The sequence below is a fragment of the Falco biarmicus genome, chromosome 1 (genome assembly GCF_023638135.1).
Source record: "Falco biarmicus isolate bFalBia1 chromosome 1, bFalBia1.pri, whole genome shotgun sequence".
In the NCBI taxonomy this organism is placed as follows: Eukaryota; Metazoa; Chordata; class Aves; order Falconiformes; family Falconidae; genus Falco; species Falco biarmicus.
Genome location: NC_079288.1, coordinates 14,569,102 through 14,583,661, shown reverse-complemented (window position 1 = coordinate 14,583,661; position 14,560 = coordinate 14,569,102). Strand labels below are relative to the sequence as shown.

At 54.4% G+C, this 14,560-nt stretch overlaps 1 protein-coding gene across 14 annotated transcripts in view; it reads left to right on the top strand.

Moving 5' to 3' along the window:
• The window catches only part of RAP1GAP2 (RAP1 GTPase activating protein 2), an 80,330-nt gene that overhangs the window by 24,009 nt on the left and 41,761 nt on the right, over window positions 1-14,560 (top strand). For 2 of the 14 annotated variants that reach the window (XM_056336101.1, XM_056336074.1), the window contains exon 1: window positions 4,067-4,134. The exons of the other annotated variants lie outside the window; for them this stretch is intronic. In XM_056336101.1, the coding sequence (XP_056192076.1) occupies window positions 4,106-4,134 (29 nt within the window). In that variant the 5' untranslated portion in view covers window positions 4,067-4,105. Of the gene's footprint in view, window positions 1-4,066; window positions 4,135-14,560 lie in introns of those variants that run through there. 14 annotated transcript variants of the gene reach the window in all.

The window sequence follows — 14,560 nt, the reverse complement described above, 5'->3', positions numbered from 1 at the left end:
GTCCAGGCTTGAGGCTCTTTAATATTTGATGGGCCAGAGCTGAGTTAATGGGAATATATGGGAATGATTTAGCTTCTTGGCGGTAGCTGCACTGACTATTGCAATAATCTCGGAGGTTTGCGCTTAGGTCCTGTGAGGACAAGGTCTGGAGAGCAGATTGTGTCTAAGTAAATTCCTTTAACTTTATTACCACCTTTTAAAATGGATAATTGCATGCAAATGTATGTTTTGCAATTATGCTTTAGCTGTAGTAGCATATGTGTTACACTGCAAAGAAAACGCTATCAAAACTACCACAAAGCAGCTGGCTGCAGTGAACGGGGGGCAGGCGGGCAGGCTGTGTGTTGCGTTTGATTCGTAACCGCTTATCTCGGGGGGCTGCTAGGTGACCTGGTCCCAGCTGGCGTGGCACAGCTGGCAGTGATCTCGACTGGTGCAGAAATGCAAGAGAAGAGCTGAGCGTACAGGGCTGGTGTGTGAAGGGCACCCTGGGACTCTGAGCAAACTTTAAAATCAGTTAAACACAGTGCTGGGGCTGGAGGGGCAAAACGAGGTACGGGCCAGTCTAGGCTCCCAGCCGAATGCTGGGCAGAGTCTCTAAATGGGTCTGTGCATGGATCAGCATTAATTGGGCACCCAACTGAGGCGAAGGTTGTTTAATATACATCGTCCTGCCGGCTTGGACACTCTTCTAGCCCTGGAGTGATGCCTCTCCCTTTCTGATATTGCTGTTGTCAGTTATATTACTTTTTATGGATGTGCATGTGGTTCATCTAATCACAGCAAATTCTTCTGAGCTTTTCCTAAGCCATCTTTCTTGGTCCCATGACCCTAATTGCACACTGATTTTTTTGTAAAGATTGCTGGAAACCTAAACTACCTGTGATGGGTCATGATCTAGCAGTGCTCTGTTCACGCAGCAGCAAGGGGTGAGGAGGCAGAGTGCATCCTGAAATGGTATAGCCCCTTCAAAATGATGGTGCAAACCCAGTTTACCTCATTGAACGTTTCCCCAGCAAAGCTGCGGCTCTGTCTCCTCTCCCGGGCAGTTTGTGTTGCCCCGTGGGCAGCTGGAGGCACATGGCCAGACACAGCATCCCAGGCAAAATGGGTCCTTGTGTCAGCGGCAGGTCTCATGCCCAGGTCCCTGCTGGGACAAAGCCCCTGGCGAGTGCCAGGGAGGCCGCAGGCAAGTGGCCAGGGACCGTGACAGGTTCTCGTCGCTGCCGCAGGCGCTGGCTGCTGCCATCCCCGCTCACCGTCTGCTGCCACAGAACCTCCTGCACGCTGGGCCAGCCCTCGGCAGCGCCGGGGGAACGGGGGCTGCACAGATAAATGTCAGCGATGTCCTTATGCAGACCCGAGGTGACAGCTCTGCCTGGCAGGAGGCTGGCTGCTGGGTGGGGAAGGCAAACCACCTGCTCCCCTCCCCGGCTCCAGTGCAAACGGCTGGTGGGTGGCTGGAGTTGCCCTGGATCCAGATTCCAGTCCTTCACTGATTCAGTGATGTTTTGTTTTGGTTTGTGGTTTTTGGGTTTTCTTTTGTTGCTTTTGTTTGGTTGTTGTGTTTTTTTTTTTTAAAAAAAAAAAAGCTCCGCTGTGTCTTTGTTCAGGCGTGTACGCAGACTCAGGCAGTATGATTCAGTCCTCCGCTTCTGGGAGGAGGAGATGGGCATGTGTGAAAGTGTTTCCAAGTCCTGTATTTGCAGTGCATATGCAAACAGGCTGGGAGAGGCTGCGGGTCACTGCGGTGTGGGAGCAGCCCGGGGCTTTTCACGGGCTCCTTCCCAACCCGGCTGCTGCCCGCCGATGCTCGGCCAGGGCTGTCGAGGCTGGGGCTCCTGCTCGTTCCCCTGCTTCCTACCAGTGCTTCCCTGGCTGCAGCCTCTTCCCAGGCATGCCAGCAGTCGGCACGCGAGCACTTGGCTTCTGCTGCTGCTGCTTGCTCCCGCTGCGACTGGGTAAAAGTGCGGGAGCCTGGGCGGGGGGGAAGTTGTCCTGCTGCTGCGTGGCTGTGTGAGGGTGGCTCTCCTTCCCTTCGAGGGGCTTCGTCTGTCAGTGACCAGGATGCTGCAAGCCCTGTCCCCCTAGCTCATGCCGCAGCGGTGGTCGGTGGTCATCCCTCTGGGTGCTGGTGGGAGTGATGAGTGGGGGCTGCAGGGGATGGGCCAGCGCTCGGTGCCCCCCAGGGGAGCAGGGACGGGGCGCTGGCACTGCCTCTGCTCCTGCCGGTGGGGTCCTGCCCAGCGCTGCGCCCTGGGGACCCTCGCAGTGGGGAGCTGTGCATCCCGGCACGCGCCGCCTGTGCATGCCCAGGCTGGAGATCTTCAGCATGAGGAAGCAAAGGTGGGAGTCAGTGATTTAAAAAGGAGGAATGTAAAATTAGCAAAACTGGGGTGAAAGTAGGGCAGCGCATATGGGGGCTTGAATGAATCATCAGCCTGCTCTCACTGCTGCTGCTTTATTTGCTTTTTATGCAAAGAAATTAGTCTGTTAGCCATGTTTCTGTTGCTGGTTTAGGGTCCAGTGGCCCATGGCTGAGCAGGTCAGCGCTGTGCTGTCGCCAGCTGGGACTGCGGCAGGTCCCGGTGGCAGCACCCGGGTTGGGCGGGCGGTTGCTCACTGAGCCCTGGCTGGAGCTCGGCCATGGGGCTGGCACCTCGGTCACCACAATGCTAGGCTGAGCGGGTCCTGCTGCCTCGGGAAGGGCTCGTCCCAGCCCCAGCCACTTCTGTGAAATCTGGGTTTTGCCATCACAGCAGCGCTGGCTGCCGGGCTGAGATAGGGACGGTCCTGCCCGGGAGCAGCCCGGAGGTGCGGAGACACCCTGCACAACCCCAAAATGCCCTTGCTGGGACAGTGAGTCAGTGCTGCTGATGGGCAGCTGTGCCCTCCTGCCCACAGGCTTGGGGTGGCCGCAGTTGGTGGTGCTGGGGGTTACACCCGATGTCCTTAGGACAGAAATGGATTTTGGGGTGTCTTTTGTGTTGGTGGTAGTTTTTTGGTGTCTCTCTTCAGTGACTAAAGATCACAGGGTGAGTGCCATGGCAGATAGTGTCTGCCTCTGTCCCTTGCCCTCCGGCATGCTCAGGGATGGAGGGAAGGGGGTTCTCCCCATGAAGGGCTGACCCAGCACCAGGGTTTGGACATTATGGCTGTGACAGGGTGATTTGCTGGCCTGGGGGCAGTGGCTGGTGGAGCTCAAACAGCACAACGGAACCACCCCCAAAAATCACATCTGTTTTCTAGAGGGGAAGAGCAACCTGGGAGATCAGAGCCTTGATAATGTAGATTTTCTTTAAGGACAGAAATTACTTTCAATGGGTATAAGAGCTGCACTTTTTGCGAAGGCACTGTATAATTTTGAGAAGAAAAACTGAGAAGGGTCTGAGGAGCTTTGGCAATGTCCGGTTGAGCAGAGGCACAGTTTGGCAGGGGCCAGTGCTCCCCTTGTCCTCATCACCCCAGCAGAGCCACCTTGGGGCTGGGGTCACCGACCCTTTGTTGCAAAGAGGGGAGTGTTTGGAGCCCCAGGGGTGCCACTGCTGCTTGGTGACACATCATGCCAGCCAGAATGGGCAGCAGAGCAGCACCTGCCCCAGGCAGCTGCTGGCACGTGGGCAGTGGTGGGAGAAGGACGAGCTGGAGCAGTCAGTCTTTGCCCGTCAGCTCCTGGCAGTGCTGGGGTGGGTGCTGGACCGAGGGTCCCCCATAAACAGCATCGCACAGCGAGGCACTGTGTTGTTGCAGAAGACCCTCATGCAGGCAGTGCTGCCATGGTCAGGGGCTGATGAGCAGGGACATGCCGGAGATGGTGGCCAGAGGACAGGTGGCTGGGGAGCAGCGGGGAGCGGGATGCAGCCCAGCTGGGGGTGCTCACCCTGGGAGGTGAGCAGGGGCACAGGCAGACCTGCCTCGGCCCGCCCCAGGGCTGGCTGGGGATTTACAAAATCCAGCCAGTCCCAACGTCTCTCTCTTATCTCTGGTGAGCAGGTGGGAGCACTTCCCTCTTCGCGGAAGGGTGGTTATCGCCCTGGCCGCCCCCAGAGCCACCCAGCCCCATCCTGCGCAGCATCCTTGCAGCACATGTCAAAGCCTGCCTGGGATGGAGGAAGCCTTCCCAGGAGGAGAAAGGTGCTGTCAGCTTTGAGGACTTGGGTTGTTTCAGCCATTTAATCTAGTAAACCTTATCTATAAAAAATTTTGGGGGTGGTACTGGCACAGCTCCACTGATGTTCCCACCCTGGGAGACTTCCCTTGGTATTTGGCTAGGTGCTTTCCTCTCAGTGGCTTGATGTAGATATTTGGGTTTATTTGGGGGTTTATTGCTGCAGAAACCTTGGCTGTAGAGCAGATGAAGTGGGCTGGGATCTGGCGATGCAAATGGCACTTGCCAGTGACGTTGGAAGTGGTGCAGCAGTGCGTTCTGCTCCTGTGTGCTACCCAGTCCCATATGTTAAAATGTTGTTGTTGCTGTCAAAACAGCCTTCACATATTTAAAGCTAGATTATCCACAGTTACATCTGCCCAGAGGACTTAGCAACCCCACGTGGGCCTATTTTTAGCTCTGTTTCAGAACTAATAAACTGTGCTGGTTTATATATCTTTCCTCCTGCCATATTTATAGCCTGTCAAAATAGGAGCTGTTTGTAGACAATCAAAAGGCGGCTGCTCGGAAGAATAACAGCTGTCTAAAAGCAAATACTGTCGTGACAGAGGGAGGGAGCCCTAATAGCCGGAGTGACAGAGGCACTGTCCACCTGTGGGTGCATGCTCCCAGATACTGGAGTGTGCAGGAGGATGGGGTGGTCTGCAGGGGCTGAGGTGCACAGCCGGGGCTGCCGTGGGGCTCACCTGGGGCAGGGCCCCCAGCTGCTGGCAAGTGATGGAGGTCTGGAGGGGCTTTCACCCCGCTCAGTGTGCCCACCCTGGCCCTGGCTGTGCATCTGCTTGCTGCTGGGGTGGATGCAATTTGGGGAGTGCGAGCAGCCCTGGCTCTGCTGAGCCAAGGAGCCCAGAGCAGGTCAGGGAACACTGGCATAGGAGCGCAGGCACTGTGCCAAAGCCTGTGGTTTGTTCCTGATGTTAATTTTGTTAATTACTGTACTGGTCCCACTGGCTGTTGCTTTTCCTTCTAGTTGGCCTCCTGATGGTGACCAGTGCTGGTGAACCGCGCGGTGCAGCAGGGACAGGTGGCCACTGGTGCTGTGCCTGGTGCCTGGGAGCTGCCCACAGCACTCCTGCACCTGGGAAGTTTTGGTGCTAGCAGGGCTCATAGTCCCTGTCTGGAAACAGCCCTCGCCATCTCCAGGGATGTTTTATTTCCAGTGGGGCTTGTGATGCTGTTCTTGCACCACCAGCTTCAGCATCGTACCCATACGATGTCTAAGGACCTTGTATCTTCCAAAGCCTGTTGTAAAAACTTGCCTCGTCTCAGACTCCTACCCAGAAGGGATGTGCAGAGGCTTGGCAGGTACCTGAATAGGTCAGAGCTACATTGCAAAGTCTCTGTGAAGACTCAAAGGTCACTCCCTTCAGACACTGTTCCTCTCAAATGTTACTGGTGTCACGCCAGGGACTGTGACAGCTCCCTCCTCCTACAAGCAGCTTGTTGTTAATCCTCTCCAGTTGGGAAGGCAGAGCCCAGTGCTCACATGGGGGGTGATAACCAGCTGCCCTGGCTGCTGGGGGGGGGGGGGGGGGGGGGGGGCTCAGAAGCAGGGTAGGATTTCCATCAGGTCTTCATTGGAGCTGCAAAACCCCAGTGCAACTACGAGCTGAGCAATTTGCTCTTTGTTTGCACATTAAGCTTGAGCATGGGGAGGTGTGCTGACAGACAGGAGAAGGAGAACATGATGGAAGAAGTACAGGATCAGACTTGGGTCTGTGTCTGCTCCCCGAGAGTGCCACTGCTCAGGGAAAGACTGAGAAATGGGACACACAAGTCATGTCATTTCATCTGAGATGCCAGTCCCTTTACAGGCTCTCTGCAGCCCAGGCTGGTGGGAAGGTAGAGTTGTCCTTTCGATTGTGACTGTACCATTGCCCACGGCTGCTGCTGGGACTGGACATGGTCATGGCGGTTGTTGGCTTGTATGTACAGACACGAGGTGCTACCTTGACCAGGGTGCTCCCACGCTGTTGCAGGTATGGCTCCTACTAAAGGGGACAAGTGACCACCTGGAGATGCTATGGTGGTCCGAGCAGTGTGTGTGTGGAGCAGGTACCCCTCTGTCCAGCGGGTACCCCTCCTTGGGCATGGGTACCAGCTGCCAGAGAGAGCTCCTGCCCATGGGCATTGTACCCTCCCCTTCCCAGAGCACTGGCATGCTTGCTCTAGGTCTCTTGTTCCTGGTCATTGATGAGGTTGAACAGCATGAGGTGATTTAATAAGGAAAATGGTGGGTTTCCAGCTAACTGCACCATTTTCTATCTTTTTGATGTGGAGCAAGAGGCAAAGAAGAAGCCATAGAGCAATAGAAACCCATTTCTGAACGTGACTGACATCAGTGTGTTCCCTATCGTATGGATGTGTCAGATAATACCTGTGTTTTAGCTCCACAAATTATAGGTCTTTTAATGCTCTCACATCAAACAAGGTGTCTGAGGGAGACAGGTAATTGAGACAACAGCATCTCCTGGGGACATGCCGAGAGCTGGGGAGCTTCTGGTCCTGCCGCTGCACCCCGCAGCCCCAGGACATCTTCCTGTATAAACTGATAACCACCCCTCGCAGTTCACCGCTGGCGAGCACCACAAAAGCAGGGTGCTGACCTGCACCGGAGGTTTCTGGAGGTAGAAGGTGTTTCTCCCTATGTAGCACCCATCTGCAGTGCTGCCCGAGTGCTGGTGCTGTTTCCTGTGGGGCAGGGGAGCTCATTGCAGCACGGATTCCCACAGAGGCAGCTATGGTCCCTCACAGTCACCAAAACACTTTGGCATCGATGGAAATCAAGGCCCAGGGACAGCATGGGATTTTTCCAGGGCTCCCACAGACACCTGTGACAGTGCCAAGCTGGTCATCCTTGCAGGCTGCTGTCTCTTCATCATGTCTTCAGATTAATTCGCCCCTCCTGACGCTTTCCTTGGGCCAGGGAGGGCTGCTGCTGTCGTGGTGGTGGGCTCTGGAGAGGGAGCGGCTGCTGTGCGGCTGCCCTGTCATGGGGAATTAGAGAAGCCCAGGTGCGCACTCCGCTTGGCTGGGGCTCCTCTTTTACATAATGCGATTAGCACTTCTCTCCCGAGCCAGCTGAATATTCAGCATTGCCACAAGGACCTGCGTTTGCAGCCACCAGCTCTTCTGCGTGCTTTGCCAAGGCAAAGACCCAGCTCGCCACAGCTGCAGCCCACTTGCGCCGGACACCTCTGCAGCACTGGGTGCGTGCCCAGTGATGCCAGGGGCTGCCACGGCCCCTGGGGCCAAGTTAAGCAAAAACCATGCCTGGGTTCTAGGCTGTGCGGCATGGCATGGTGCTGCATCCAACGCTGTCACGGGATGCTTTGGGATGCTGAGTCTGAGACTGGCTCTTGTGGGGATGGGGCTGAAGCGGTGGCTATCTGCAGCAGCTGGGCTCAGGGATGGGGATCTGCATCACCTGTTGCTGCAGGAGGAGCAGCACCAGCTGGCTCCATGCCTCTCCCAGTGTTCCCCTGCCCATGGCTGGTAAGAGCCCGCACAGGTTGGAGGGCAGCTGTCCTGGGAACACCAGGCACCAGCACGCAGTCCCTGGGAGCCTGAGCCCACTCTGCTCCTCCCCATCTCTGCCCGGGCTTTCCCCGCTGCTCCCGCAGCACCCTTGGGAAGGGGCGTTGCTTGGCTGATGTTAAAGCTTGGGCCTAATCCTGAGCTTCACACCAGGTGTCACTGGCATTGATTGGAATAACAGCTTCAGGGACCATCTTTGTTCTGCACAGGGAGCTGGGGTTGTGGTGCATCCTGACTCTGGCTTTATTAGTGACATTAATCATAAACGATGGCATTTAGGTCACTGATTTGGTAGTAAAATTCAAAGGATCTGCTCATGCTGTAAAGACTTATTTCCTCTGCTGATTTGATCTAATTTAATTGAATGCTGAAATCTTGGAGCTCATCTCTTCAAAAGGCCTGTGTTCACAGGGAAAAATACCCCAAATTATCAAGGATACAATTTCCATATTATTGTGCTGCTGTCACAGGCATGACTACCTTGTACTGTGTTTAACCATCAGAAATGATACAGTCATTCAAGGGATCAAACCGGGCAGGGCTGATGCTGTGGCTGAGCCCGGGGGCTCCTTGCCCACCCATGGCAGCAGCGTGACAGTGATGCATGCCTGCCTTCCCCTCTCTGCTGCTGATTCACTGCCCGGCCTTCAGCAGCTCCTTCGTCTCCCTGTGCTACCATTTTCTTCTCTACAAAAGGGCTTTGGCTTATCACGGTGCTCGTTGGCCCTGTGATGTGCCAAGGAGCCATGGCCAGCGCTGCTCTGCTCGCCAGTACTGGAGGGTGGGCTTGGCACCAAAACACAACTCTTCTTTTGAAGTCCCAGATGTGTGTGATGTGAAGGTGCTTTCTAAGAGGTTCTTATCAAAGCTATGTCTCTCTGGAGGCTGCTGAAAGAGGAATGTTCCAAAAATAAAACCATGAGAACCTACAGATAGGCATACAGATGTGTGTAGATAGATATCTGTAGATATGTAGACAGAAAGATATCTGTATATCTTCCCATGTAAAGCAGATCGAGCTGTCTTAAGCCCCCTGAACTATCAGCTGTGGTTTTATACCGTACGCAGACCAGAGAACTGTATGCTCTCATCTGACCCCACAGTGTTTGATCTGGAAAGCGTTGCTGCATTAGCCCTGAATAAAGAGCTTTGTCCTTGTTTGCATGGCCTGGCTCAGCTGGCAAGGTTTTCCTTGAAAGTCACGATTATAATTTTGGTAATCTTCCTGGCCTGGATGAACCCTCATGCCACGGGACGCTGTGGATCCTCTGGCGGTGATGCCAGCTGCGCACCACTGATGAGCCCCTGGAGAGGCAGAACCTGCTCCCTGGGTGATGCTTTGTCCTGAGCCGGGCTAATTACATGGGAGGGGGCTTAGGGGGACACTGCTCGTTAGGCTGTGCTGCCCTGGTTGCAAGGAGGAGGGACTGGTGCATCCCTGCCCTTGGCAGGAGGCAGCATGCGAGGGCTGAGGTCTGGGCTGGCTGCTAGGCTTTTCCAGCTTGTGGCTGCGTGCCCTGCAGTGCCCGCCTGCGGCCAGCCCTGCCCACTCACTGTGGGCAGCGGGGCTGCCAGAGGAAATGAGTGAGTGGATAATTTGCAGCTCATCTAATTAAAAGGCTGTGATTTTGAAGGCTGGTCATGGAAGATGAGAAGGACGTGGCAATGAACGAGCGTGGCTGCTCGCCGCTGTCTGGGGATGAGCCCCCGGTGTTGGCAGGTGCTGGGTGAGGGGTGCTGAGGGATGGGTGCAGGGGGAACAACAGGAGAGGGGGTGTCACTGGCTGGCACTCGTGGAGCCGACACAAACAGGACACATGTTCTGTGGTGCAAATCCCAGCAGCTCTCGCGCTTGAGTAAATAGCCATTCGTTTGACCTCCTGCCAGCCCTGCTAAGTAGGCAAATATTTGCTGCCGCCTCCTCTCAGCTGCTCAGTGGAAGAGGAAGGGGAAGGGAAGGGGCATTTTGCTGATTGCATGGTGGGCAGGTCCTGCAGCCCGGCCGTACTGTCACTTGTGCTTGGATACAGGTCACCTTTCCAGGGTGCAAATAGCCATGCTGTGACATCCGCTTTCAGTCTTTTGTGCTCAAAGTTTAATTGCAGCACAATAACACAAATTCAATTTTTATCACTGTGCTAACGCAGAGATACCTTGGTTTGTGCTCTGTAAGCTGTTGCAATATACAGCACCATCAGAGGGCTGCTGATAACACTGTGCACAGCAGTGTCCATGGCAAACCCCCCTCCCTTCCCTCCTGCTCAGTGCTGGCCCTCAGACCTCGTCCCATGTACACCTGCTCCTGATCCATGGTTTTCCACCAGTTCTGATTGTCTCAGTTTGAGCACACTGACAAACAACAGCCCATTTCAGGTGTATTTTAAAGTCTGATTAATAATATGAATGTAGCAGCAATGACACAGTGCTGCAAATGAGTGATTTAAATCACTTAGAGCATCAGTGGTATTAGCAAAAGCGATGTAAAAGCACAACAAAGTTCAGTGGCAAGGTTAACTCTGTCACTTACTACATGGATGAAACACACAAAGAAAAATCGAGTTAGAATCGAGCTAGAATGATGAGCACGAAGAGCGGAGACGGAAGGTTCAGAGAGGACCCCTTTACTTTCTAAACTCCTGCTGGAGCTGAGCTGTGGCTAGGTCCAGTCTTAGACTCAGACTTGGCGATAGTTTATGTGTAATAGATTTATCTGTACAAAGTTTGTAATAATTAATAGTGAGTGTCAATTTCATTAATATTAATTCAGCATGCTAACGGTCACTTACCGAGGATCTGTTGTGGGTAAGGGGTCTCCGCCTTGGTCAGGAAGGCTCTCTTCGTCTCAGGTAAGAGATCCCACACCCTTCGAGGCTCGAAGGGAGAGTCACTGGCATGGGGACCAGCTGCAGTTCGGGGAGAGCTCAGATTGGACTCATCCAAAGATCTGTCATTGGCAAAAGGTATCTCTGTCTCGAGGAGCAACCTTGAGAGGTGTTCCATCCCAGGGGGAGATCACTGCTGTGCAGCCACGCAGGGAGAGCTCAAAGGCGACACACTTAGGCTGTCACATTTGTGGGATAAAGCGGCTGGCTCACAGTCAAATTGCATACAATGGGGAGGTATGCACGAGACTCCTTGTGCTTACAACTTTCTTTCTTCCTAGATAAATGAGTGTGGGAAAAGCCACCCACTATTCATAAGTTAATTGCATGATCGGTGTTCCAAGCCCACATGCACCAGTGCTCACTGGGTCACTGCTCCTTTGTGAGTTTTCTAGAGGAGCTCTTGGCCTGGCTACGGCTCAAGTCTTTACCTCCTTTGGAGCTTGTACCAAGCTAACGCTAGTTTGATTAGGTGTTGAATGCATTTGTCACACGTGGTGCTTGGCATCACCTGTGTGCTCTGCAGTGATAAACCATTTCATCGTGATGCTCTGGAGACTGTATGACCCTGAGCAGGGACGGTCCAGGGTGTGCAGGGAGAGGTGCTGCCCACCTCCCGTGGCTGCCTCTCCTGGGCGTCTGCCTCAGCCACCCAGAAAAGGCAGGGGAGCGGCCAGGCGCCGGGGTGTCTAACAGTAGGGAACGTGGTTTGTGGATGCTGTGGTCCTTTGAGCCCAGTGGCTTGCTTCCCGCACCACCCTCACACCCCCCCCACCCCCTTTTTTTTTTAATACCAGTGTCTGCTCTGAGGTTCTGGGAGGTGCTTTCAGTGCCGCTGCCCGTTTGTCTCACCCTGTTGCTGTGCAAACACTGTGAGGGGACATTGTCACCAGACGCAGCAAAAGCCCTGCCCCACTTCCAGGGAAGTGTGGCTTGTGCAGAGGGTGCAGCCAAAACAGGGTTGAGTCTGGGGCCTGCTGAGCACTTGATTATTTTTAGGTCGTCTTGTGTGATCACTTGACGTGCTGATGTCTCTTCTCTTTAAGCCTCTCTAACCACAGAACAGGTGTCCACGTGCCCCCGTGCCGCTGTCTCCTCACCCAGCCTCCTGGCTGCTTCCCAGCCCTTGCGGTACCGCACCTGCCCTGGTGCTGAGCGCTGGCCCTGCTGCCGCTCTTGCGTGGGGCCAGCTCGCTTTTAATAGCTGGCAACACCTGGCTGAGCCTTGGCTTCCTTCTGCAGCGCAAGGTCGTTTGCTCATAATGAATTACTGTTCTTTCATTGTGGCTTTGATTGCTTCCCCTGCTTATTTCCTGGGAAAGCTGATAATTGCGCCGGGGAGATGAAACATCGTGGGTCACACTTGGCCCCGCGTCAGGTGGAAGGTTTAACACTTGTGATGGGGACGGGCTCTGGACGGGGAACGAGGCCATTGCGTTGGCTCCCAGTCGAGCTAGGCAGATACATTTATTTTTGTGCGTCAGTCCTGGGAGTTGTACAGGAGCCACAGGACTGGGGCGCAGGGTGCTGCCAGGGTTTGGGCTCTGCGGCATGGCGGGGAAGCCTTGGCAGCTGTGTGGGGTGGGAGCTGGGTCTGCCCTGCGCCTTGGCACCCATCAGTCTCTCTTATGATCACTCTAAATTGACAAGGTGCTAAGGTTGCTTGTGGCACATCGCACTCGTCTCGCACTATTCCAGGAGAGATAAAACTTGCTGTGTTCTGTCTCTGCATTGCCTGCTGGCTTTGTGCTTTCTTGGTATTTCCTCTACGTCTTTCTAACTGAAGCCATAAAATAAATCTCTAATCAGATTACTTAGGGCTGGATGTAACATAATCTAAAGCTCTATTTCTTCTGATACTTCTCTTAAAACTGGATGCACTCTTATCCTCTTCCTGCAGCACCGTTTGAAATGCTATAATCACTTTCTCCCTAGTTTGCAAGCTCACAAATCCTTTTCTTCTTATGCTAGGGAAGTCGGAATGTGACTACTCCTTTGCAGACAACCAGTTACTATTTTCACCTTCTACTCTGTGTTGCTTCAGCTCCTTTTGTTCTTCCCTGGCTCCTGGTGCCCGTACCCAGCTGCATCCTACTTGGGTGTGGGGAAGCACCCCAGCACTCCTGGGGCAGTGGGGAGGGGTCCCTGGGCAGAGCTCTCAGCACCTGTCAGCCACTGTGACTCAGCCACGAGGCTGCAGGGATGGGCTGGCCATGCCTCCAGCCTGGCTGTGGCAAATGCCTGGCATAGCTCGTGTATTTCTGGCTGTCCCCCTCATGAGCGAGGGAACCAGAAATATCTCTTGCAAAGGGAGGCGCAGAGGGCGTCAGGGACGTATCCTGCACTGTCTGATGAGGCAGCGCTGCAGCTCTGGCCGGAGAAGCCCTGAGTCACCGGAGCCAGGCTCAGGTGTGAGTGACGGGGCCGTGGGGGCTATCTGCGGGTGGCTGGGGGGGTGGATGGGCTGCTCGCTGACAGGTGATTTAATCTCACTGCAGCAGTAATACAAAAGCCAAAGTTATTCCATAAATATAGGGCTTCTTAATAGTATTAATAGTGTCATTTATTGATGGGAGATTCAGTAATATTGGGGATGAAGGCTTGATCTTGTCACAATTTGCTATTTTCAGATCCTTTTTTCTTAGCAGAGTGTCCAGAAGAAAATGCTAGGCTTTGTGTAAATGAACCAGCCACCCAGGTGATTTATTAATCATGGCGTGTAATTGTCCTAACCTGCCATGAGCGGTCTCCAGCCTCTCGAGACCTGGCTTCCTAGTTAGCTGCAAAACTGTTCTCTCTGAAGAAGAAATGTCAGGACATTTTTAAAGAAATATTTATTTCGTCATAAAACAGAGGCAGCTGCTTAACTTGGAGTTAAGTCACTGCAGAGGTAATACTGTTTTTTTTAAAGGAAGGATGGAGACTCAGAAGAGCCCAGAAACACTGGCAGGGGGAGGGAGGGAGCTCATTGTCTTTGGTCCAGGTTCCATTGCACAGCAGGTTGTGGCTCCCTCCAACTGAGCCTGGGAAATCTCCATGCATGGGGAGCTGGCAGCCCCTCTAGGGACCTCTTCCAAGGCCAACCCAACCTCCTTGGTTTTCCCAATTTCCAGTCAGCCTCTCAGGCTGCAGCTTTCTGTCGTACGAGATGTCCTTTGGCATATCTGTGCAAACACCACCCAGAGGGGCTTTGCAGGTGCTGGCCCCGACAGGGCATCCCTCTTTCAAGCCTTTAGGAAGGTGATCCTCTTGTGGCATCAGTGTGGGAACAGGAGGTTGGCTGGAGTCACCCTAGCCCCGTGGACTGGGGGACAAGGTGTGGGGCTGGGGAGATGCGCTGCAGAGGTGTTTTTGCAGCTGGGCGCAGGCAGAGTACTGGCCCCTTGCTGGGATCAGTTTGATGGGATCCTCTCCTGGAGAGAGTAAAGGCTGGACTGGGGCTGCACGCCACAGCCGATGTGGCCGGCCTTGCAGCGCAGCTCCGTGCCCATGCCCGTGGCTGGCCATGCGGTGCACCTTGCCATGCAGTGCAGCTCCGTGCCTGCGGCCGGCCGTGCGGTGTAGCTTGCCACGTGGTGCAGCTCATTGTGCCTGTGGCTGGCTGTGCAGTGCAGCTCACCATGCCCACACCAGCCATGTGGTGCAGCTCGCCATGCTCCCAACTTGCTGTGTAGCACAGCCTGCCCTGCCTGCCCTGTTTCTGCTCCTGCTCATCCCTTTGGCAAGCAGAGATGATCACTGTGTGCATGGTGAGCTGTTTCTTTGCAAGGAGGACCCACTGGGTGGGAGAGGGGGAGCGCAGCAGGTGCTGGGGAAGGAAGGCCAGGAGCAGGGGCCATTCAGATGCACCAGCCCTGCCACCTCCTCTGTCTCACCAGGCATCGCTGGCAGCCTGCCCCAGTCTGTCCTGGAGGATTTAGCAGACAGCAGAACATAGGGAATACAGGGCAGCTTCTTCAGGGCCCCAACACAG